The sequence below is a fragment of the Physeter macrocephalus genome, chromosome 11, assembly GCF_002837175.3.
Source record: "Physeter macrocephalus isolate SW-GA chromosome 11, ASM283717v5, whole genome shotgun sequence".
Lineage (NCBI taxonomy): Eukaryota > Metazoa > Chordata > Mammalia > Artiodactyla > Physeteridae > Physeter > Physeter macrocephalus.
In genome coordinates, this window is record NC_041224.1 from 37,891,944 (window position 1) to 37,916,484 (window position 24,541).

General features: G+C 55.9%; 2 protein-coding genes across 5 annotated transcripts in view; both read left to right on the plus strand.

The window, feature by feature from the left end:
* The window catches only part of LOC112066475 (Krueppel-like factor 13), a 30,575-nt gene extending 11,943 nt beyond the window's left edge, over positions 1 to 18,632 (plus strand). The window contains exons 1-2 of one of the 4 annotated variants that reach the window (XM_028494938.2): positions 480 to 615; positions 18,115 to 18,632. In XM_028494938.2, the coding sequence (XP_028350739.1) occupies positions 495 to 615; positions 18,115 to 18,404 (411 nt within the window). In that variant the 5' untranslated portion in view covers positions 480 to 494 and the 3' untranslated portion in view covers positions 18,405 to 18,632. Of the gene's footprint in view, positions 1 to 479; positions 616 to 6,691; positions 6,880 to 12,636; positions 13,603 to 18,114 lie in introns of those variants that run through there. The other 3 variants (XM_028494937.2, XR_003681627.2, XR_003681628.1) reach the window with 3 other exon arrangements.
* A 2,278-nt stretch (positions 18,633 to 20,910) lies between these two features.
* LOC129392520 (uncharacterized) lies at positions 20,911 to 23,729 on the plus strand. The gene has a single exon (XM_055087877.1). The coding sequence runs from the start codon at positions 21,494 to 21,496 to the stop codon at positions 22,475 to 22,477; it is 984 nt and encodes a 327-aa protein (XP_054943852.1). The 5' UTR covers positions 20,911 to 21,493; the 3' UTR covers positions 22,478 to 23,729.
* The last annotated feature ends 812 nt before the right edge of the window (positions 23,730 to 24,541 follow it).

The following is a 24,541-nucleotide window of genomic DNA, read 5'->3' on the forward strand; positions in this document are numbered from 1 at the left end:
TCCTGGCCCCTCCCCTCCCCTCCCTTCCCCTCCCCTCCCCTCCCTTCCCCTCCCCTCCCCTCCCTTCCCCTCCCCTCCTCGGAGCAGTTTCTGAAACGCCGTCTCCTGGGCTGCAGTCTTTATTTTGCCCCAAATACAACTTAACAACTCGGAGCTCTCACGTTGTGCATATATATATATATTTTTAAGTCGACAAAGGGCTTTGCAGGACTTGGTTGGCTGGGAAGGCCCCAGACCCACTCTTTACTCCAGGACGCTCAGACTACCCTGTCGTACACCCCGCCTCCCGGCCCTCAGGGCTGGAGGGCGTGTAGTTTGGCCTCAGACGCCACTGCCTCCTGGTCCTGGGAAGGCGGCCGCAGAAGCTTTGCTCATCTCTGGGGCTCAAGCCACGCCCAGAGCTTTCCGTCTCTCCTCAGCGCTGGCGTCCGCCGGGGACTCTCTGCCTGGACCCCGATTCCACCCCTCAAGCCCCCCGGCTCCCTACTCAACACATGGCTCTGGTCGCCAGGGCGGTGGCCGGCCAGGCCGTGGTCAGCGCTTCTGGAGATGTAAATGCAGCCTTCGCCGCCCCACCCCCCCAGGGGGAGTGTGGGTCTGGGCCCTCCTGGCTAGGTATGGGCTGGCACACGCCCTGCGGCAGCTTCGGTGACTGAGATGAGTGCGCGTGTGACAATGGAGTCACATACGGTGGCTCCAGCTCTTGGCCCTGGGCTGGCCCCGTGGAAGGGTCTCCGGCAGCCGCTGTGCCTTGGGAACGAAGCCCCATCCTCAGGGCCAGGGCCTCCCCGTGGCCTCTGCGTTCCAGGCCCCTGCGGGCTTTAGCAAAGGCTGTGCATCTACGGGCCAAGCCGAGTGCCCTTAGAAGTGAAGGAGGACGTTGCTTCCAGGTCTCAGGACCGCTGGGTGCGACCTCTAGGGAAGTGCAGCTCCCTGACCGCCTAGTGCCGATGAGGCTGGCTGCCCTCCCCTTGTCCATCTGCGGCCACCGTGCAGCCGGCCCCCCTGGGGGCGGTCGGGAGTCAAAGCGCCCGCCTCCTAGCCACGCCCTGTGTGCTCAGGGCTTCTGCCTTCCCCACCCCCGCCCCCACCGTGTGACCTGGCGTGTCGCAGACCCTCGTTGGGCCTGATTTCCGGGTCTGTCACTAGACAGTTTTACTGGGTCAGGTGAAAAGGCGAGTCCCCGTGGAACTAGGCAGAAGCTCGGAGGCCTGGCTTAACGGCACAACCACGGGGGGGTTTACAACGGCTGAGGCCCGCCCCCCCCCCCCACCCCCAGCCTCCACGGGAGAAGTCAGCCAGGCTAGTGCCAGGGAAGTCACCAAGGCCATGGGGGAGAAGGCCTGCTCGAAGCGCAGCAGCAGGAAGTCCCCGTGGGAGGGAGGAGGGGAGCCCCGGGAGGGGCCCTGCTGGGCAGAGGCCCTGCCATCTGGCTGGCCCACCCCGAGCTGCCCCGTGTCTGGCCTGGTCCCGGCAGGGATTGGGCAGCTTCCAGATTTGTTTTCATTTTCAATTCCCTTTATTGCTCAAACCACCTCAGGGCCACAGAAAACAAATCGTTATCCTCAGCCGACCTCAGATTCCTGGCCTCAATTGTTTGCCGTTTGCTAATTTTAGCTTCTGATCATTTCCACCCTCGTCCTCCCCCCAAAGGGAGACACACACCAAGAATAGCGCCAGGAAGGGGGGCGGCGGTGTCTGTGGCCAGAGTTCCCACAGCCATCTGGCTGGGAGTGGGGGCGGCCCGGGGCCTGCCGCGGGGACCCCCAGGCCTTCTCAGCGGGGACCCTACACCCTTGGGGCACGGACGTGAGGAACAGGAGGAGGACTCTTCTGTTTCTCCTTTTAAACAGAAACCAGGCTGTTTCTGGGAACGCTCACACTCTCCCATGGCGTTGCCTGGCTCTCGGACCCCTGGAGGCTGCAACTCCCCAGCCTCCAGGGCCAAGGACACGTGGAGAGTCTGGGGTCCAACATGGCGCTTGGCTCAGCCAGGCCCGCTCCCCGCCCAGTGCCCAGGGCCCCAGCCCGGCCTGCAGGCCACCACCCTGGCCTCAAGAGGGCGGGCCTGGAGCCACTGACCAAAGCCCAGCCTGGGGCGCGGCGAGTGGGCCTCAGGGACCCGGGGAAGGGTAAGGTCCAGCGAGCAGGGTAGCCTCCGGGCCAGGCCTGCTAGACAAGAGAGCAGAGCCTGCGAGCAGCACCCCCCAGCCCCGCTGCCCTCCGTTCTCTGCAGGGGACGCCAGACACCCCCCAACATGTCAGAGTGCCCCCATTTGGAAACCAAAGTCTAACGTGTTTCAGGCTAGAGTAGCGCCGAGTAACGTGGAATAAAGAGAGTTGAAGCCTGAAGCACGCCCCCCCACCCCACCACCGGTGACCACGGACCTGGGGAGTGGGGAGGGTCCCCCGCCTGCCCCTGTGCCCACCCACCATAAGAGCTGCATCACGGGGAGCAGGCAGCTCCCGGGACACAGCCACCTGACTCCTGACATCGGTACCTGCTGTGCTCCTCTCTCCTTGGAACTGTGGGCAAGGTCTCAATCAGGGCTGCCTGGCCCAGGTTCCGGTCCTGAACGTGGCCTCGTTGTTGCCCGCCCTGGATGACGGCCCACCTCTGTGTCCTCGGGCTCTCTGGGCTCCTTTACCTGGATCCTTCCATTTTTTTACTTTTGCTCTCTTGTCATCCATTTGTTTGTCTTTAGCTCTTTTTCTGTGAGACTTTCTCAGTGTTCTCTTTGCAACCCTGAGATTGAGATTTGAGTCTCTGCCATATCCCCCTGCTGTGTCCTTGCTTTCAAACTCAAGTTTCTGGGTCTCCTCTCTTTAAGGAGCATCCTGTTCTTGCTTCACAGACACCATATCTTACTTCTGAGCGTGAGTGACAGCTCTGGAAGTTTCATCTCTGCCCCTCTGCATCCCCTGGTCTGCCTTTTTCCGCTGGCCTGTTTGGCGCTCTGGCCCACCCGCCCACGTCAGAGGCTCTTCTCAGATGTCTGATGGTCGGTGGTGACTTGGAGCGCTGCCCAGAAGCTGGGAGCTGCCTGGGGGTGTACCTGCCACAGCGTTGGGAGGGAAAGCCCCTTCCCGTCGCAGGCGCCACTGCTGCCTCGGGCTGCGTTGTCCAGCCCGCCAGCCAGGGCCCTCCTTTTGTTTTTGTCTAGAGATGTTATCCAGGAAGGACAGCCAGAGCCCTAGCCAGCAGTCTTCTCAGGGCAAACAAGAAGGCAGCTGTGTGGGGAGAGGAGAGGGCTGCCCCAGAGGGTGGTGATCGCATGACTCTGCTGGTCCTGCAACATTGGAACTCACTCCAGGCTGGGAGGACTCACCTAGGCAGGGGGGACTGGCTCCGGGTGGGGAGGACGTGCCCTGAGCAAGCATGAAAAGCAGAGTGGATATAGCCCCCTCTATCGTGAAAATACACCTAGTGGTTCATCCAGAACTCATTGGCCAGAATCAGTTTTCAAGGCCCATCATAGCTGCAAGGGAGTCGGGCAGGAAGCATTTTAACCTGGTGCATTGCTGCCGCAAAAGCTAAAGTCATGTTGTCAGGAAAGAGAAGACTCTAAAATACAAAAAAAGAAAGAAGACCCGGACAGTGGGTGCTGGGCCAGTGGGCACTTAGCTGTTTCTGCCACAGTCACCAGGCAGCTCCTACACGTTTGTCCTTGGAATGGGCAAGTGTTGAGCAGAGAAGTGTCTGGCTGGCAGAGGTGGCCACTGTGTGAGCCAGTGCTAACACATCCGAGGAACCTCGGAAATCACTTACTTTCACCAGAATTTACTTTTTTACCCAAGTGGCGCTGTACTAGCCCTTTGCAGTATCTAAGAAGTACTGACTTATTGCTCAGAAATAAGCCACGTGGTCACTGCTGTCGTGATCACAAAATGTGAGTGCAATGGGTTTTCTGTAATTCACTCACTATTTGAACTATAGCTGTCAGCTCTCTTTAGGCTTCACTTGGCTGGGACAGGTTCCCAGACTTTCCTTGTTTCCCCTGACCTTGACAGTTGTGAGGGATGGTAGCCAGGGATTGTGTAGAATGTCCCTCAATTTGCATTTGTCTTGTGTTTGTCTTGGGGTGAGACTGGGTTTATGGCTTTGGGCGGAAACTACCGCAGAGGTGAAGTGCTCTTCTCTTCACTTGATATCAGTAGGAGAGTGGTACCCACGTGACTTACTGCTGATATTTATTTTGTTGCTCAAACGTTCCAGCCTTGGGCAGGGACTGGGTCAGGTTAGCTCCTGTGTCCCTTGGACCTGCCCCCCTCATGTTGGCTTCTGTGTACTTCCTCACTTTCTGGCCTCACAAGCTGCTTCAGGCTCGTCTTGTGTGTTTCCCGCTCTAGTCCTAGAATGAGCCTTTCCTCCACAGTTCCCTGTTTCCTTTTACTGGAAAGTGGTATTCAGAAACCAAGATCTGGGTGCTGTGGTGCTCCTTGGTCCCAGGGTGTTGCTGCTTCTAGCCCTTCCCAGTGGACAGAGCCAGGAAACATGGATGAGTCCTAGCCTTTATACCGTTACTCATTTATCCCTCTGTGTGCACTTGGGTCTAAGCATGGGTTCACACTGTCTCATGAGTTCATGATGTCTCAGACACCAGGGCAGCCCCCCAGGAAGGGCTCACTGGCCTCCCCCTGGTTCAGCTGTAACCACCCTCTCCAACAGTGAGACACAGGCTCCCACCACCCACCGTGCCTTCACCTGTTTGTTCAGCCCCAGCATACGTGTGAAGCATTTCGGAGATTGTCTACCCTGGATTCTCTCGTGAGAAGCTAGAGCTTTGTTCAAGTGCAGTTCCTCCTGTCGGCTCCTTGTCCCTGCCCAACCCCCCACCGCCAGAGGCCATGCCATGTGTTTGTAATAGGGCCAGAGACTGCTCTCCCAGTCTGCCTTCCATCCTGGGATCCCCAGCCGCCTTTACAGACTAAACATTTGCAAATATTCAAGCGCATTCATGGTGAAGTACAGTCTATGGGTTTTGACAAATGCAGAGAGTCTTGTATCCACCATCCCAGCACCAGGCACAACAGTTCCATCGCCCTAAAATTGCCCCTGTGTGGTCAACCACTTCCCAATCCTTCAACCCCTAGAACCCCTGGTGCGTGTTCTGTCCTTAGTTTTACCTTTGGCGGAAGGTCGTATGAATAGTCATACAAGGTATAGATTTTAGGGTCTAGCTTTTTCGACTTAGCAAGATGCATTTAAGATGCATCCATTTGTGTGTGCATGAATCAGTGGTTCCTTTCTTTTTATGGTTGAATTGTGCTCCATTGTGTGGATGCAGCTCGTGTTCATCCACTCACCTGCAGAAAATGCTGACTTCCAGTGTTGGCCAATTGTGAATAAAGGGTCTTTCCCGTGGCGAATGCCTAGGGTGGGATTGCTGCCTTGTCTAGTGAGTCTTTGTTTAACTTCATGAGAAACTGTCAAACCGTCTTATAAAATGACTGTCCCACATTGCATTGTCACCAGCAGCAAATGAGAGTTTCAGCTACTCCACCAGCGTTTAGCACGGTCAGTTGTTTGGATTTTAGCCGCTCTCACTTGTGTGTAGTGCCATTTCATGGTTTTACTTGCATTTCCTTGATGGCAAATGATATTGAGCACTTTTCACATGGTGTTTGCCATCTGTACATCTTCTTCAGTTGAGGTTGGGTCTTTTGTTCAGCGTTACAGTCAAATGTTCACTTATTGTTGAGATTTAAGAGTTCTTTATATATTTCGGATACGAGTTCCCTTTGCTTTTGATCAGCCTCACGTGAAGAACATTTTTATCAAGTAAATAAACTTGGATCTTTAATTTTGGATTCCAAGCTCATGTCTTTGCCTTTCTGGGGTGTTTGAGAAAATCTCTGATGAGATAGCCTGAAAGGCCTGAAATGTCCCGCCAGGGCTAGTGTACAGTAGTTCACAGATTCCCAGGCAGGGGATACTCCCCACAAGACTGGAGTCAAGGGGGCCGGGTCCTTGACCGAGTTGCTCCCCTCAGCTCGGGGAAGATGCTCGCAACTTCTCTTTGGAGGCAGTTAGTGATGTGACCATCAAACAGAGAAGAAAGAAGTGGAAACATCTGTGTCTGTTCTTTGGGTTCAGCTCACGACTCACACAGGGCATTCAGTCACCTGGAGAAAGTCCCTTGTGGGTAGCAGTCCGGGATCTGGAAGCTTTTGGGGTGGGAGCCGATATGCCTCTCCCTGCATGTCCCTTTAGGAGAAACATGGGGTTGTGAGTCAGTCGTGTGTGTGTATGTGTGTGTGACACACAGAGACACAGAGCCAGATTCCAGAGCCCTTTTCTGGAGTGGCTGCTGGCCACCTGCTGGCAGAAACCATTGGTTTTTTATTATTGCTGTTTGAAAGGGGACCTTGGGAACGGAAATTTTCCAATGTGTTTTGTAACCCTTAGCAAGCGCAGGGAAAACACCTTTCTGAAATTCCTGGCATGTGGTCCTTTTGACCTTTGCAGGCATGTGCGCCCGTGCGTGTAAATGAGCGCTGCTCCCTCAGCAGAGGCCAGGGGTGCTGGCTTCCATAGAAGTAGGCCCAGTCAGCTGAGCTGGAGTTTGGTGAGACTGTTATTCTGTAACAGAAGTCTGTAATATCTGTATACGTATATAGATATGTATGGACACGTATGTATACGTCACTGGTGTATTGCATTCTTTCTGACTGCAGAAAGCAGTGCACTTGAAAACTAGAGGAATTCAGAAAGGATGTGTGTGAGTCCCGTCTTCCCTAGATCACCCAAGATAACCATGCGTCCTTCCTGCAGTTACAGCTATGCAGCACGTGCGTCTCCCACGTGCACAGGACAGTGGGGCTCAGCCGCTCAGTGGTCTGTGTTCCTGGTTGGCCCGTGGGAATGGAACTGCGTGTGTAAGTGGACCCCTGCCTGTGGTTTGCGAGAACATCCTAGAGACAGCCGGCCGGCTCCATGCTCACCCGCCCCACCCAGCAAGTGAAGCCTGGTTCTGGTGACCTTGGGGGCAACTCCAAGGAGCATCATCTCGGGGTCCCGGGGGAAGGAGGAAGCTTTCACTGGCCCTCCGTAGGCATTAGTCCCCTGCGAGCCTGTAGAGGAAGGGGTCGCTCCAGCCCTGAGGTTTCTGGGGGCACTGCAGGGGTGGGGATTTCAGAATGGCTTCTGCTTTCCTTCCTGGCCCGTGTCCCCAGGGTCAGCTCCCTTGGACACCTGCTCCAGGCTGGGCCGGAGGAGGGCGTAGGGACACGTGGAGGGCCAGGCAGGATGTGAGGAGAAGGGCAGGCCCTAGCCAGGCCTGTGACAGGGGAGGGGCCGGCCTTTGTCCCCTGATCTGGAAGGCCCCCCGAGAGTGCTTTTCTCCCCCATCAGAGTGAGCGGTGCGGATCTCTTCAGGTGGACAGAGGGCGGGGCGGTGGGTGGCCCCCCCGCGCCGTGTGTGCAGCCCAGGATGCACGGAACAGCACCCAGGTTTGCTGCAGGGCAAGGCCTCCAGCCTACTGCTCCAGCATCTGCTCTCCACAAACAAAATTGGGTATAAACTGCTCCAAGTGGCTGAGACTAGCCGGGCACTGGTGGGTCTGGTGACCTGGGCTGCTGAGGGTGGGGCCCGGGAGCTTTCCTGGGCTCCTTCCTGGGTGTCTCGGGTAGGTCCTCTGCATCTTCAACTGTTGTAGCAAAAGTAGGTCAGTGACTGAGGTTTTTTTTTTTGCATCAGCTCCCTCAAAAACCAAAGGGATTTTAGGACTATAGTATAATGGCTTACTCATTTTTATTCTGATTTATTTGCTTTATGAAGTCAACTATGAAAAGTCCATTGTTTGGCTCTGTTTTGTTTGAGCCTCGTGACTCTTTTCCCTGAGGGAAACAGGGCCTGCTTCTTGCACCTGGAATAGGCCAGGTGTAGGTGCTGGGCCTGGAGGCGGGGTGCCGGGCTCTGGTTTTGAGGGTGATGCCTCTGGGCACCCAGTCCTTGCAGACAGGCCAGCCTCTAAGGAGAGAGCCGCCCGGCGCTTCGCACACGTTGGGTGCAGGCAGGGACACCCCTGCCCAGGCTGGGGGGCTGCTGGCTCCTCCCTGGGGAGCCAAGGGGGGCCTTGTGGCGTGAGTGGGGAGGGTGGTCTCGGCAGGGCAGGTGCCGGCCTCTGGGCCTCTGGCCTCCAGGGTTCCTCTCCTGCTCTCACCTGGGACATTGTGGCCGAGGTCAGCATGGGCAGCTGGCCACAGCCGAGCCCGGTCCGCGGTGGGGAAGGAGGAAAGCTGGACGCGGGCCAGCCACGCCTTGTGTGAGCTGGGGGAGGTCACTCTGACTTTCGACCTCAGTCCCTGTCTCTGAGATGGTCCGTCCTGACCCTTGCCTGCATCTTGGGGTGGGTGGGGTCCCAAGCAGCACACCTCGAGAGTACACGCCTGTGCGCCGTGGTGTCCCTGCCAGCCAGGTCTACCCGGCAGGCACAGCGGGGAGGAACTGAGGGCTGGCGGAGGGGGCCCAGGAAGAGGAAGTGGGTCCAGAGTGGTTGCACAGGCTGTGTGGAGAAGCGGGTGAGAGCAGGGCGCTGCTGTGCCCGTGTGAGTGGCACAGGAAGGGGGTCACGTGGCCCACCGGACCAGGCCCTCTCCCAGGGGCCCCGGCTGACCTTGAAGAGTTGGCTTCTTTGGGGTGGGGGTGGCCAGGTTGGCCAGGGGCTTGGCCTGCGGTCTGGCTCCGGTGTGAGTCTCCTCGCACCTCTCCGTGCGGCCGCTGGTGACTGTGCCACCCCCGACGTCCCAGTCCCCCAAGGCCCCAGAGGCTCTTCCGCGCTGTGCCCCCTCCCCCAGCCCCGCGCACGCCCTGCCCTCATCCTGGCTTTTTTTGGTCCGAGAGGAAACCCTTTCCCAGAAGCCTGAACAGGACCCCCAGTTCCTACCTCTTCACCGAGCCCTGGCAGAGGACACCGATTCTCCTGCCTGGAACTTGGGGTCTGCGTCCTGACAGTGGGGTGAATGCGCCTGCCCCATCCACCTGGGCTGGTTCCAAAGTGTCAGTCAGTCTTGGGAGGGTGGACAGAGCGACTTTTATGACAGGAGCCTGGGGGACCTCCAGCGCATGATTACAGCCCTGGGTCTGCTGCTGTTAGAATGCGTCACCGCGGTCTTTTAAGTCAGGCCAGGTCTGTCGAACTCTTTATCAGGCAATGCCTTCCAACCCCATTTGCAGTGGGACCAGGGGCTCTGGAGCCCTGGGGTCCTGCCCTGGGAACTCCTTCTAGAAAAGCAGATTGGACTTAATTGCTGTTCCTGAGTTTCTCATGCTCTCAGGCCCACCCCCCTGCCAGGTTCTAAGGGGAGCCCTTGGACTGGTATCTGTGGCGGTGGGATTTGGGATGTGTTGTGGAAACAGCCTGGCCAGGAATGCGAGCGTTGTTCATTTAACACCGGCTTTTCAATTTGTGTTATTTGTGGCTCCCGTTTCCTAGTTTGCTACAGATTTCTGTTTTTAAGTTTTTGAATAGGTAAATACACTGTGTGTTTCAAAATCCAGGGGTTTAAGACGTCTCCCAAGGAAAGTTCTCCAAGTCCTCCTTGCCCTCTGTGCGCTCAGCTCTCTGCCCCCACCATCCTCGGCTCCAGGTTCTCAGACGCCCGCCCAGAGCACCTCTGCAGACACAGGCAGACGCGCATGGGTGTGCACGCAGTACTCGGCCTCCTGACCGTGCTTTCTGCTCGGGACCTTGCTTTTCTCACTCAGCGCTGTCCCTCAGAGACCTTTCCGTCTCAGTTCAGAACGTGTTCCACTCCTTGTTCACAGGATTCTGTCTTACGGGTGTTCGTTAAATTTATGTAACGGGCCCTGGAAGGGCACGAATTGTTTTGAGGCTCTTGCTGCACCGCGTAGTCGGGCACACATCCCATCTTGCAGGTGTGCAGGTGTGTCTGTAGGACAGCTCCCCCAAGTTGTGAGTTCAGAGGATACACGCGTCTGTCATTTGGAGAGTTATTGCCAAGTCGGCCTCCGTAGAGAGTGTGGCAGTTTGTACTTCCATCAGCAAAGTGTGGGAGTACCTGTTCCCACCGTCGCACCCTGATAGGTGAAAAGTCAGGTGTCTCTGGGGGGTTCATTTATATTTGCCTACTGATGGGTGATGTTGAGCATCTTTTCAGATGTTCAGGAGTCATTGTACCTCCTGTTTATGAACTGTCAGCCACAGCCCTTGCCTATTTTTCTATTGAGTATTGTTTTCCTTTTAATTTCTGTGAACGCTTCCTGTATTGGAGATTAGCCCTTTGTAACAAGAGCTGCAGATATATTTTTCTCAGTTTGTTATTTATTTTTTGCCTTTCCGTGTGACTTTCTCCGTGGAGACATATTTTATACTTTGTTGTCAAATTTATCAATCTTTTCACTTATGGGTTTTAGACTTTGATTCATAGAAATAACTTCTGTCTTAGCATTTTAAAGGAATGTTCTCAGGTTTTCCCCTAGAACATCTGTGGTTTCACTTTTCCCGTTTAAATCTTGGACCCATTCAGAACTTAGCCTGGTTTAAGGTGTGAAGCATGGACAGGTTGTTACCTAGTTGTCCTAAGACATTTTTGGACACTGCCCCTCCGCCTTGCCTTAGGTGTCACTGCTTTCTGCTACACAGTTCCTATGATCTTAGAATCTGGTCCGGGCATTTCCGCGGTGCTCCACGGCTGGTCAGCAGCTTGTGCGACGGCATGTTGCATCTGGTGGTCCAGTCCCCCCACCTCCTTCTTCTTCTTCAGTATTTTTCTGGCTGTTTCTATTTGTTTATTTTGCTCAATGAATTTTAGGATCAAGTTATCCTATTCCAAAACAAAGCAAGGCAAAGCAACAACCAAAAACGTCTACTTTTAAAAATACACCTGGGCTTCCCTGGTGGCGCAGTGGTTGAGAGTCCGCCTGCCGATGCAGGGGACACGGGTTCGTGCCCCGGTCTGGGAGGATCCCACGTGCCGCGGAGCGGCTGGGCCCATGAGCCATGGTCGCTGAGCCTGCGCGTCCGTAGCCTGTGCTCCTCAACGGGAGAGGCCACAGCAGTGAGAGGCCCCGCGTACCGCAAAACAAAAAAAAAAACAAAAAAAACAAATAAAAATACACCTGCATCCATTGTACAAACGTGGAGACACACGCATCTGCAGAAGGCGGATTTTCTTGTTTAACCCGTGCCCCCAGGCTGTGTGTAGCAGTCTCCAGCCAGGTGCCGCCTCCCTTCATGTCCTGCCAGCCCTGGCATGTGCAAGAGTACACAGGAGCGTGTGATGAGCCACACGCGTGCACCACAGCAGCGGTGGAGGAGAGCACCCAGGGCAGGGGCAAGGCCAGGGCCAGGCTGTTTCAGCAGAGATGAGTACTGGCCGGTGTCTGGCCGGGGACGCTCCCAGGAGCCCCACCAACGATAACAGCATATCTCCTCTGAGCACCTGTGTGTTCTCCCACTTAACCCTCACATTTACTGTGAGATGCGGCCACGACAAATGAGTAGGAGCGCAGGAGTCGGGGAGGGGCAGGCGCTGACCCCTGCAGGGGCTGCTTCCATGCAGAAATCGCCTCTTCTGCTGCCTGCTGAGTCCTAGGGTGAGGGGGACCCCACTGAGTGGCAGCTCACTTTCCTGGGCCTCACCTCTCTCACCTGTACAATGGTGGGTAAGAGCTTGCAGCCTGGACTTCCCAGGAGACGGGGCATCTGTGTGTCAGCTCCATGTGGGTCTGTAAACCACCAGAAGAGTAGCCGAATGGCCTCCTAAAGAAAGTAGGAAAGTCATCCTCCCCCCTCAGAGGACAGGCCTTTCTGCTGACCCCAAGGCTGCCGGCTTGGCTTTCCTTAGAGGCTGGCGGTTGATCGGCCCCAGTGGTCGGCCATCTGCCGAGATGCCTCAGAGTGGGAGGGAGAGCGGGCCTCCCAGGAGTGAAGAACGTGGCCGTTTTGAGGTTGGGAGCTGGAAGCAGCCCTATGCTGGCGACCACAGATTGGAGCTATCTATTGATGAATGACAGGCCTCTTGCTAGCAGCGAGTAGCTGGGGCCTGGGAGCCCGGGAGCAGCTGTTTCTCCCGGGCTCCCGTGGAGGCCTCTCCCCGTGCCACCCTCTGACTCTCTGGACCAGCCCTGCCTCTCACCATCACCCCCCAGACACACACCTGCACTGAGTTCTGCTCTTGCAGGCCTGGGTACCCCTGCACCAGCTGCTTTTCTGTCCCAGGGCCCCTGGTCAGAGATGCCTCTCCTCCCTTCTCCCTTCCACGGAGGGAAGCTCAGCCAGGCATCCCCGAGCCCGGGCCAGTAGAGCCCGGCACTCACTGCCCAGAAGGGGCCCTGTTGTGCAGATGTTGCTCTGGTCCTGGCTCAGGGCACACACACACCCCAACTCCCCGCCCCTGACTGCCCACCAGAGGCTCACAGACAGAAAAGAGCCACGATGGTCTTTTTTTGTAGGTGCTGTTGGAGCCAGCACCTCCCTTCACCCTGTGGAGGCTGGCAGTTTGGCCGAGGCTGAATGGGGCGAGGGCGGTCATGGGGAACACGCCCTTGACGGAGGGCGAGCAGGAGGCGGTCTGAGCCGGAGCATGCGCACTAGTGAGCCCAGCTGCACCTGCGGGGGGCGGGCCTGGGGCGGGGCCAAGGGGGGTGGCTCCGCGAGGAGCCTCTTGTGGCTTCTCGGAGAGAACATACTGTTCCCGCCCAGGCCTGCGGCTTGGGCAAGAGTGTGGGACGCCCTGTTCCCTGATAAGATGAGGCAACTGCTCTCGGCCGCCTCGCAGGGTGCCAGGGAACATTTATGTAACCCCCGCCCTGCGTGCCCCCCGCCCGCCCCCATGACCCGCTACCTGCGTGCGCCCGCCCCCAACTATCCACCTCCCGCCACCGTATACCCCCAGGCCCGGCCCTCCAGCTCCTCTCCACACTGCGCCCCCAACGACCAGCACCAGCAGGTCCTCGACCTGCCCCCACCGTTATCCACACCCGTCAGTCCTGGCTCCTTGGGGCCTAGCACCCACTGGCGGGTACCCACCCTCCAGCCCCTGGGTCCCCAGCGCCCCCCCACAGTGACCCTGGCCCTCCCTCCTCCCTATGCATCCAGCCCCCTTCCTCCTTCCCTCACTAGGCCCTGTCGCCATCCTGTCCCACTGCGCCCTCCGCCCACACACGTGCCGCCCTCCTGGCTTCTGAAGGGGGGGGGCGGGCAGAGCGACCTGAAGTGCGCCCATCCCAGGCTTAGGCTCCAGGGAGGCTGCAGGAGGCCTGGGCTCCCTTCAGGGGTCTGGGGTCTGGGTCGGGTCTCCCTTCCAGAGGGCCAGGGTCCCTTGTGCGCTGGGCCTCGCGCCCTCCGGTGGCAGCCCCGCGGTACCGCTGCTGTCTCCCGGTCACATCCCAGGAGGAGGCAGGTGCGGAACCTGAGCCTGGCCGGGAAGAGGCTCGGCTTTGTTTGGTGCACGGGTGCACGCCCCGCCGGTCCCGGACCTGCTGGCCCCTGCCCCGCTCTGGGTGCAACCGCCCCTTCCCTAGCTCAGCTCAGCCACGTGCCACCTGGGGTCAGTCCCTGAGCTGCAGTGGCGGTTTTCAAAGTGAGGCCCAGAGACACCTGCAAGTACTCCAGACCCTTCCAGGGGGCGATAAGGTCAGAACTATTTTCATAATAATAGCATTATTTGTCCTTTATTGTCTCAAAAGAATACAGTGGAACGTTCCAGAGGCTGCATGATGTGTGATGACATCATCCCTCTGACAGCTACTGGAATGTGTGCTTGAGTTTAAATGTTTTTGTTTTAATTTCCGTGATAAATGTCAGTGCACGTAACCCAGGTAAACAGAAGCTCCCCGGGTTCCTTACTAAAAGGGTGAGCAGTGCTGTTGTGGAGGTCTCTGGTCTCTGTCCCCCTGTACAGACTGCCTTTGCCCCATCCGTTCGCAGTTCTCTCGCTGCTCCTGGTCAGCCTCCCGGGTGCCACTTGAATGTCACCACTCAGAGGGCAGCCAAGCGAAACCCGGTGCTGCTCCTTGCCAGCCTGAATCATAACTTCTGAATGGTTTATCCGTCTGTCTGTGGACCAGCTTATTGGCCACCGGGGACGGGCTGACAGAAGAGTAGAGGACGGACCAGGGAGAGCCCTGTCTGTCGACATCACACCTACGTTCCCAGGGCTGGGCATTGCTTTTGTGCTCCATAAAAGTGTCGTGCTGCTGATGCCCCAGTAGGCCAAGGGCTGCGTGCTGGCCGAGTAGCGATGCTGGGCTTTCCCCACCTTCTGCCACCAGGCTGCCTGGCACCAGCATCCCATCCTGTTGGATGCTGCCTTTCGCTGCCGCCCTGGGGTCATGCATCCCATCTCTAATTATATACATCTAACGTGCCTCCCGGGGTTGCAGCAGAAGGACCCTGAAAAGGACAAGCCACCCAGTGAGGACACGGGGTTTATTAGCAGGGAAGCAGGGCTGAGTGTGGCTTTGGGCTGGTTCTGTGCCAGCACCCCCAACCCCTGCCCCTCCCGGCCAGCCCAAATCTGAGGAGACCTAGGTGACAAGAATAATAGATAAGAACAAAAATAACATCTCGGGAGTAAGCACTGGGCCTGTACCAGGCACAGTGCCAAGGGCTGGTTGTGTGCAACCCTGTAGACTCCCCACGTGGACCCCACTGTGGGGATGGGGCACTGTGTTCATTTCCTGTGGCTTTTGTAACCAATTAACCACAAACTGGGTGGCTTAGAACAACAGAAGTATGCTCTCTCACTGTTTTGGAGCGCAGAAGTGTGAAGTCAAAGTTGGCAGCGTTAGTTCCCCCTCCCAGTGTCTGGTGGCTGCCCCAGACTCCAAGTCCCCTGGCTTACGGGTACATCACTCCCTGGAGTCCTTTCCCCTTTTCTTCTAAATGTTTGTGATCTCATCTCATGATCCCTACCTTAATTGTATCTGCAAAGACCTTTTTCCCAAATAAGGTCACATTGACAGGTTCCAGGGGTCAGCACTTGGACGAATCTTTGGTGGGGCCACTATTTACCCCCCCCCCTTCAGGCATTAAGGCCTTTGTCTGAGGCCATGCATCAGTACACCGTGGAGAGAGGAGCTGGGCCTCATCTGTTGGACCTGGTGCATGCACCAAAGTCTCGAGTGCAGCGCCCGTCACGTGAAAGGACACCACTGTATTTCGTGCTGGACCTTTCCAAGCACTTAAGTGATAACTGTGCACTGTGAATCTCCTAGGGTAGGATTAGTGTGCGGCATTTCTCAAACTTTGTATTGATTCTTTCCCCCACCCCAGAACCGATTAACAGTTTTAAAATTCTGACTTTTCTTTAAATATGGTTTGGTGTGGGGCTAGATATTTAAAGAATTATTTTTCAGCATGCCTTTTTATTGTTATCAAAGACATAAATGCATATGATTTTTTAAAAAGACACATAACACAAAAGAGTTTGCAGCAGCAAAAAAATCCTCTTCCCAATTCAGCCTTATTTTCTAGAGATCAATACTGCTCTGACTTTAGTTGTCTTGGTGGTTACTGCCATAAATAAAACTGTATGATTTTATTACTGTTTCTCATTTTATCAACTTTAGATGCCATCCGTTATCTCCCTACCCTGAAATTTAAGGAATTACCTCATTCCTACCCCTCCCCCACCTCCTCCTGAATTGATGGTTATATGATTGTTTTTAATTCTTTTGTTGATTATCCTTATAGCTTTTAATCTCATTTAGAGATTTCCTTTGACTGCACATGGTGTATTCCTACCTTTCCCTTAAACCCACATTCTTTCCTGGGGCCAGGAATCAGTAGTATGGACTTTGTCTATAAGATCGACTCTAAACACTGACAAGTAGTGCTAGGGTTCACATGATCACGACTGTGTGAAGATTGCTTCCGTATGCCAGGGCCTGTGTTTGGAACTGCATTCCCTTCTGCCACCTCATGGGGTTGTTATGAAGGATAAATAATACACAAAAAGACCCTAAAACAGTGTTTGGCTCGGAGCTCTTCCTTCATTGCTCATAATCATGTGGCATTTTAGTTTGCTTCTAATTTAGACAATTTTCTCACATGTCTTCTATTTTTCCTGGAGTTACTAATTGCCTCTCTTTTTTCCCTTTAACCAAAGAATAGTATGTGCCTTGGCCGTGTCCTGAAATGTATTCAGCCTCTTGATCATACTCTATGGTACATGGAGCTCCCTTTCTTCTTGTAATGCTCCCTCTGTGATTCCTGGCCCACAGCTCCAGTGGCCCACCAAGTGTCCCTCACTCTTGTCCTGGGATGACCCTTCATTGTTCACTGACTTCCCTGGCTTCTCAGTTTTTTCTTATTTTTGCTAGAGTGTGCAAGGTAAACTTGGGAGGCTGTGTTTCTCTGTCATCTAGCCGCTAGTGTAACTTACGAGAAGTCTGGCGTGTGTCCCAACCTTGTTCCCTCCCGGACGACCTGCTTCTCCCCTTTCTCTCCAGTAAGTTTTGGGATCTCCTCTTCTTACCTAGTGTTCTGACATTGCAGATATTCTCACAGCAGGAGCCTCTACTCACTCCCCGGCCCACCTCTGTGCTAATAACCCTTTCCATGTTAGTTTCCTGTCTCCTTTTTTTAACTCTGACAGATACTGTTCTATTGTTTCTTTGGTAATTTCCTCTTCTCCATTTTTTTGTTCTTTTCCTCAATGTCTTCTGTTAGTTAGACGTCGTACCCACAGGATTGATTCCCTGTGACGCTGAACTTCTAGCTCTTACTGTTAGTAACAGATGGGAAGTGATGGTTTGCTCTCTTGCTTGATTGTGAAACCACCCCGCCTCACCCCACGCTGCCCCCCCCCATAACAGAAAATCAATAAGAAGAGCAAACAGAGCCACACACAGCTCTCAGCTTCAGCATCGCTAGGAGACAGAGAACACTGAAGCATTCACGTATTTTCTAGAGCTGTTTTTTTGTTCTCTTTTTCTGGGATATTTCCTTGAGTATGTTTCCAGCTTTTCTATGGAATTTTTGTTTGGGCAGCAATACTCCCAACTTCTAAACACAATTTTTTGTTCTCTGAACTTCCTTTTTATCCTGTTTGCTTTATGCATAAAATTTTATCTGAAATTTCTTTGAGAATGCTAATTAGAATTTTTAGCTTAATATTCTCTTCTGTTTCCCGGCTTTACTCTTTTTTCCTTTGGAGTCAGTGGTTTTGTTGCTCTTGGCCTTTCCCTTTCATGCCACTGGTTTTCCTTGGATGTCTGGCCATCTTTGGGTGTCTGTTTATATTTAAGGTTGATGGGCTCATTTGGAGTGGGTGGTGTAGATTTCCTCTGCTGAGCACTGGTGGACCAGCTTCAAGGGCTGGCTCTCGGCTTCAGGGCCAGAGTCCGGGAGGGAGGGGGAGAAACGGGGCAGGAAAGTGTACTGTGTGGCCACCCCCAGTGCCAGAGGGCTGCATTCTGGGATGCTAGAACCCCCTGCTGGTTCTCCCTGTGCAATTGATGTATTTTGTGTGTGTGCGTGGTTCAGAGTCTGCCTGGGTAAAGGCTGGCCTGCCCCTTGCCCTGAGCAGGGGACGGGAGGGAGGGGCGAGGTCCTGACTGTAGCCAGCCTTCCTTACCTCCCTCTTCTAGGTGTCACCCCGCAGTCTCCTCCTCTGCTGCCTGTTGGCCATGTTGGAACATCTCTGAAAGGAGGAGCAGACTCTAGTTGGAGCCTGTTGCGGTAAACAGACATCTCGGTCGTAGACTCTCAGGCCCTAGAAATAGTCCATCCTGACCCATTCATGGTACAGATGAGGAGACTGTGGACCGTCTGAATGGTGGCTGGGCACTGGCATCAGCAAATTGTCTGCAGGCCCTGCAGGGCTTGGGGACTCTGGAGTAGGGCTCCTGGTGGGGCCAGGGTGGTGTGGCCAAACTTGCAGGCCTGCAGAGGGTGCTGCGTGGCACGCTGTACCGGGTACTTGAGGGGGCCGCAGCACCTGGCATGCTGCCATTTCCTCCCGAGAGATGTCCGCTTACATCCACCCTGCGGACAGGAGGGCGCTGGCACCCACACCTGTACCCTGAAGGATTTGTCGCCGAGGCTGTCGGAGACGGGGCACCGAGGGAGGCGCGCAGGGAGGGAGGGGCAGGCTTGGGGTGTGGGCTGTGACTGACCCTCCCTCTGCCGTGTCGCCCACAGGGGAGCGCCCCTTCGCCTGCAGCTGGCAGGACTGCAACAAGAAGTTCGCGCGCTCTGACGAGCTGGCGCGGCACTACCGCACGCACACGGGCGAGAAGAAGTTCAGCTGCCCCATCTGCGACAAGCGCTTCATGCGCAGCGACCACCTGACCAAGCACGCGCGCCGCCATGCCAACTTCCACCCGGGGATGCTGCAGCGGCGCGGCGGGGGCTCGCGGACCGGCTCGCTCAGCGACTACAGCCGCTCGGACGCCAGCAGCCCCACCATCAGCCCGGCCAGCTCGCCCTGAGCCCTGAGTGCAGGCGGCGGGGCGGGGGGTGGGGCGGGGCCCGCTGCAAGCCACGCCCATACTTACCACGCCCACCCCAGGCCCCGCCCAGCCCCGCGGCCCCTCCTCCTTACCATAGCCATGAGCAGATGCTCTCACTTCCTCCCGTGATTCCGTGTCGTTTCCTTTTGTAATCAGAAGAGAGAGAACTTTATGAAGTCAATGACAACAAAAAAACGATTTTCTTCACCTCAGGTGTCAAATTTGTAAAAAAACAACGAAAAAATTCCAAAAAACACCATCCACGATTGCACAAGAGACATACCCACGAAGGTGATGCAGCGGTGTTGAACCCCCCCTTTCTCAGGGATGGACATGTTCCACGAGGTCAGTGAGGACACCCCCTTCCTGCCGCCTTACTCTGTACATAGATTTGCACTCTGGAATTTCCTTTTAGGTTTGGGCACACACTGGGGGCAAGGCAGTGCAGGTGGAGCTCAGCGCAGGCGGCGGATAGGCCGGTCGGTTCGTTTGGAGCCGTGGTCACCGACCTTGTGCTTCCAGCTTCAGCCTCGCCCCAGCTGGCAGTGGGCTCAGAATGCAGGCGGCTCAGAGGGACGCCTTAAGGCGTGATGGGTAAAGGGGAGCACTCCCCAGGGAGACTGTAGGGGTCCTCGCCTCCGGGACCCTGCCCAGTTCCCCCTCGGAGCGCTGGAAGCAGAGATGCAAACCCGTGTTGGGCAGCCGGCTGCACCATCTGACGTCCGCATGGCCAGGGCCCCCGCCCACTGCTGTGTCCCTGCAGAAGTCCCCAGGACCTTCCACTATTACAGCACGTTCTCTGACTGGCCTCCTACAAGGGTGTCCGAAGGTGTCATTGGTGCGTCCAGTTCCCACGTTCTCCCCGACCGGCCCTGCTCTTGGGATGCCTTTGTTTGACACGATGGGTAAAGCGGGGCCACCCGGCCAGACGTTCTGTGTGTGTGGCTTGCTGTGGCCGTGCTCGGCACTTCACAGAGACTGTTCCGTAGCAAGAGACCGGAACATTGTGACTTGGAACGTTGGGGGGTGGCGAGGCGGATGTCATGGGAAATGCAGTCGGAGAACGTGCATTCTCTTTCCTCCCTGGGGAGCACCGGACGGAAGTTGTGGGAAACGCTTTTTTCAGACCCACCGTGTCCCCAGCTCAGAATTGGCGAACCCTCAGCTTCTCCATGAGCCCTGTGTCCCCTGGACTCCTCCCTTCCCCTCCTCCTTTTCTCCTCCTACCTGGGAGGCCCCGGCCTGTGGGGCACTAGGGTGCAGGGCCCCCACCGCCAGCCTTCCCGTGCTGACGGGGGCGGGCAGAGAGCCGGGGACGTCTCTCCCGGAGCTCTGACCTGGGTAGGTGGGTCAGGCTGGGCTCCAGCGCACTCCTCAGTGGAGAGCTGAAGCCACCACCTGCCCAGTTACCTCCCTTCCCTTCTTCCAGGGAGTCGGGGCCTGTAAATACAAGTCCCCAGGACAGTGTGTGTGAGTGTGTGTGTGTGTGTGTGTGTGTGTGTGTGTGTGTGTGTTGGGGCAGGGAGTGTGGGTTTGGGAAGGACTTGGGGTATCTTGCAGAGACCTCTGTTCATTTCGATGAGGAGGAATGATCCTTGGGACCTCAGAGGGCCGTAGAGGGGCTTCCCTGAGCCCAGAGTGCCTTGGTTGTGGTCATCCTGCTTCCACCCCCAGCCAATCACGGCGAGGGATGCAGCACAGAGGAACCCCGGAGACCCAGGCCCAGCTGGTGCTCGTAGCCCCTGGGCGGCTCCAGAGCAGATGGGCACCCTCTGTCCCTAGCAGCCAGGGGCAGGCAGTCTGCTGTCTGCAGCGCTCCGGGTGCCCATTTCTAACTCTGCTGTGTGTTAGCTGGGATCAGCCAGTGGTGTGGTGGTGGCTTCTGAGTAGCATGGTAGCTCCTTAGCTGGGCAGGAGCATTGCTCTTGCTATGGGTGGGAGCCAGGCGGGGATGGCGTGGGGTGAGGGGGTGGCCCCACCCTGGCTCTCTCTGGGCTGTGTGACAGCCATGCTCACATTTGGTCCAGGAGAGAGAACGGGACATGCTGGCCACCTGGATGGAGCCGTGCCCTGAGCACCTGGGGTGAGAGCTCTTCACGCCCGGTTCCAAAGTGAGGCCCGGAAGGGCCCTCGGAGGTCCCTCCCAAAGTAGTTTCTGGGTGGGGCAGAGAAAGCCACACTCCGAATACACTTCATGTCTCAGGAACTCACATTCCAGGTTCAGGAATTTTATTCCAAAGTCCTTTGGTGTGCTCGCCACGCACGGGTCCCTGAAGGCAGGGAGAAGGAGCCACGTGCCCCGAGGGGCCAGGCTTCTTGTGACCTGCCCGCAGCGTCGCAGAGGAAGAAGGGTTTCCGACCCCCTTGCTCTCTGCGTATAGGAAGGGGGTAAAAGGACTCTAAACCCAGTCATCGTGGAATAAAAGAAGAGTGGTTTGTTTTAGAGGCGGGGTAGGGGGGGTGGGGGAGGGAGAGCGGGCGTTTGCTGTTTCCAAAGAGAGCACTTAATTTAATGTTTCCTCTAAGTGACCCAGGGCTGTTCCGTCTGATAGATGGAAGGGTGACATTGCCTTAAAACAGAAATATGCAGGCGTTGGCTATTTTCGGCAGATGAGTGTGTCTTCGTTCCCAAAGTAGTTCTCGTCTAATGGCAGGGTGCGGTCCTTCTGAAGTGGGCCTGGCCGGGAGACAGACCACTGCTCTTCTGCCTCAGGGCACCTGGAGGGAACTCCTGCCCGGCAGCCCCAAGCACTCGGCCTGGGGTTCCAGCCAGCAGGCAGCCTGACTCATCTGGGGCTAAAATTCATCTCACTTGAAGGGTGGGAAAAATCCATGTATCTCAGGCTAAGTTCGAATGGGCTCTTGCTAGCATCTCATCATCACGACACGCGGAGTGCGTGTGGAAGAGAAGAGTGCAGTGGCAGGCCCCGGAAGGCCGCGCTCGCTCAGACCCCCACGGAAAGCAGTTACACGGTGGGCGACCCTGCTGAACAGCCTGCATTTTTTTCTAAGATGTAGAATGTCTTCCCGGCCTGGGTCTGTTTCAGGGTCTTTCATTTTTCTGGTTTATGGCCATGCTTGCTGGCTTCAGTGTGACGGAGGAACCCCCAGGACTCCTAGAAACAGTAGTGAAAACTCAAACCTTTCTTTTGTGGCCGACTCCAGTGCTTGCAAGGCCAAGGGGGCAGAGATCTGAAAACAAAGGTTGCCTGAGTGAAGGGAGAGTTCCCCTCCAAAAAGGCCTAAAAGTGACCCTGGACTCAACCAGGGCGCTGGTGTTCAGCCCATGTCCCAAACAAGGAAGCCCTCTTTGCGTCAGCCATCTTAGGGTTGTCAGCTCCCCATACACCTACCCTATTCTACAGCCATTGGGAAAAACGCAGCCCCTTCCACAAAGGGCCCTGGGGTCCTCTCCTGTTGGGTGCTATGTAGGAATGGGCAGTGATGCCCTTGATGGGAATGTGGTCCTGGAGGTGCCCTACCTACATCCTGCTGCACCCCACCCACGGCACTCGGGGTGCACGATGACCCCCCTTTATTCTGAGGCCATGCATCCGGGCAGGTGCAGGATTCGCCAGGGTGCAGCCTCCAGGTGCAAACTTCAGCAGCACTGGGGTCCCCAGACCTCCCCATGCCCTGGGTCACAGCTCAGACCAGGGAAGGTGATTTCGGAGGCGGGGACAGACAGCTGGGCCACGGGTGGCCCCCAGCCCTCTTCTGGGGACACACAGACAGGGCTGGTGGCTTCCTGGGGTCCAAGTGAAGTGCGGCAGAAGCGGGGTCTCCAAGTCTCCTCCCCCCCCAGCCCAGTGTCTCCAGAAGACTGGCCGCTTTTCTTGCCAGAAGCAGGTGCTAAGGTGGCTGCCAGCGTCAAAGCACGCCCCAGGGACTCGTCCCTAGAGCTCAGCAAACGAGAGGGCCACCGAACAGGGAAGCATGATCTGAGCAATAGTGTCCCCTCATTTCTCAACTCCTGGTTTCGGCTGTGTTTACAAGGCTACCTGATGTTTTTGACTTCTGACGGATATCACTTTTTTTTTTTTTTTTTTTAAACCCTTTTTCTAAAGTCATTTAAAGACTGAGTGCTGGAAGGTTTGAAGGGCCTGATATATCCGTCACGTTGCAGCCGGTAAGAAATGCTTTGCAGGTCACCCACATCTTTCTGTCCAAAGATTCCACGTGCGATTCTGGTGACCATATTTTCCAAAGCTAAAATCAAGGGTGTGGGCTGACCCTTTTTGAATTCAGGATCACCCTGGGAAAAGCCAGGTCCTGTAACTGATTTTCCCGATTCTGAGGCTGAGTTTCAAAGGTTTGTCCCAGACACATCCCAGAGAATTTTGTACCAGAATTCGGATGCACAATCCAGCTTACTACTGATTAATGCCTGAACACCGTTTAGGGAGAGGCCCTTCCCCCACCTGCTACTCTGTCTCATCAGTTAGAAGAGTTGGACTTGGTGGGAGGCGTGAGCCCGGGGCCACACTTGGTTTCTACTGACCCCCATCGAGGTATTGGACTTGCAGTGTTCCCCCGACCCCACCCAGCTTCTCCCCTTCTCATGCAGCTTTAAAACCTTACTCCTTTTATTTAAAGATGAACAGGATGGGAGAAAGTGGCTTCCCCTGCCCTGGGCATCATGCATTCCCTGTGGGGGACACAGGATGCATGGGGGCCGGCGGGGCCGCATAAGCAGCTTTCTCTCAGGGCTCGGGACGTCTTCCTAGTGACATGGCGACAGGCTGCTGCATGTGCTCGTTTGGAAACCAAGCTGAATGCCTGCCTGGCAACCACAGGTCTGGGTGAAGGCCGTCTCTCCCACTCAGCCCAGGGCCGCCTGTCCGAGGCCAGATGCCTCCCTCCCCACCTGCCTTCCGTGGAGCAGGGGGCCACTTCCCAGTGTGGCTCAGACACCCGAGGGGAGGCGTCCATTCCTGGGTCAGGGTGCCTGTCTGGGTGTGTGGGTGGGAGGCTTTGCTCCCTCGCCTCACCTTGGAGAGTCCCTCGTGCCAAGTGCAGAGGACCCTGAGGGCTGGAGGCGTCGCTCTCCCGAGCAGCTGTGGGTTGTTGGGCGCAGGCCGCTGTGGCTCCCACAGGGCCGGGAATTGCTGTGTGGGTGGGCTGGGTGCACGCCGGGTCTCTGCTGCCCCGGGACTCTGCATAAAGGGCCCCTCCTCCTCCCAAAGCCATTGATGGAACTTCTCTGGAATCGTTTGCCAAAATCCCAAGGTAGAATCCAAGGGTCCAAGACCATTTCCATCGAGCACACGTTTTCCTTTTCCATAGGAACTTTTTTTGTTGTTTTTTTTAACCAGCACCACACCATGCTTCTGAAGGCCATGTTTCGTCTTTCCTGGATCACTACAGTGAAGTATTACAGTTGTACAGTTCCCAATCTGGCCTTGGCTTGCTCGGATAAAACTTTGTATGTATTTTGTAAGGCATAGATTCTATATTGTAATGATGTCCTATGCAAAAAGAAAAAAAATTAACTAAATTGTAAATTTTATTGTTTTAACGTGTATGCATGTTTAGTGACGTTTACATTTTGAAATAAAATTTATGATTCATTATTTTATTTGCCAGAGCTGGTCCCTTGATGGGCATGGCTTGGAGAGGCTCTGGGAGGGGAGGGAACTGACATGACCCAGCTCAAGCAGTTGGATGTAGTTGGCTGAGGGGCACACACCAGCCTCGAACTGGCAGGCCTTAACACGGGGAGAGGGAGAAGGCTTTGCAGGGGGTGAGTGCTCTTCTGGCCGTCTACTACCCCGGGGCCCTTGGCTCATCACATTGACCCTCCCACCCCACAGAAAGCTCAGCCTCCAGCCCCAGGAGTGCTGAAAAGAAAGGCAGGTTCCTGTGCAGGGCATAGCGTTTGTCCAGAAAATGCCCTAGATGCAGCCCACCTAGGTCCCCCAGGTCAGCCTTAGAGACCGACCCCGAACTGCTCTGCCACGGGGGCCAGCCTGGCGCTGTGGAGACAGGGCCAGGGGTCCCCGGGATCTGGGGGGAGGGACAGCATCTGTTGATGCCAGAGCCCACTTAAATCTCCCATGTTCATGAACTGCCCCAGCTGCTCTCCGAAGCAGGGCCTGTCCGAGACGGGCAGGGCA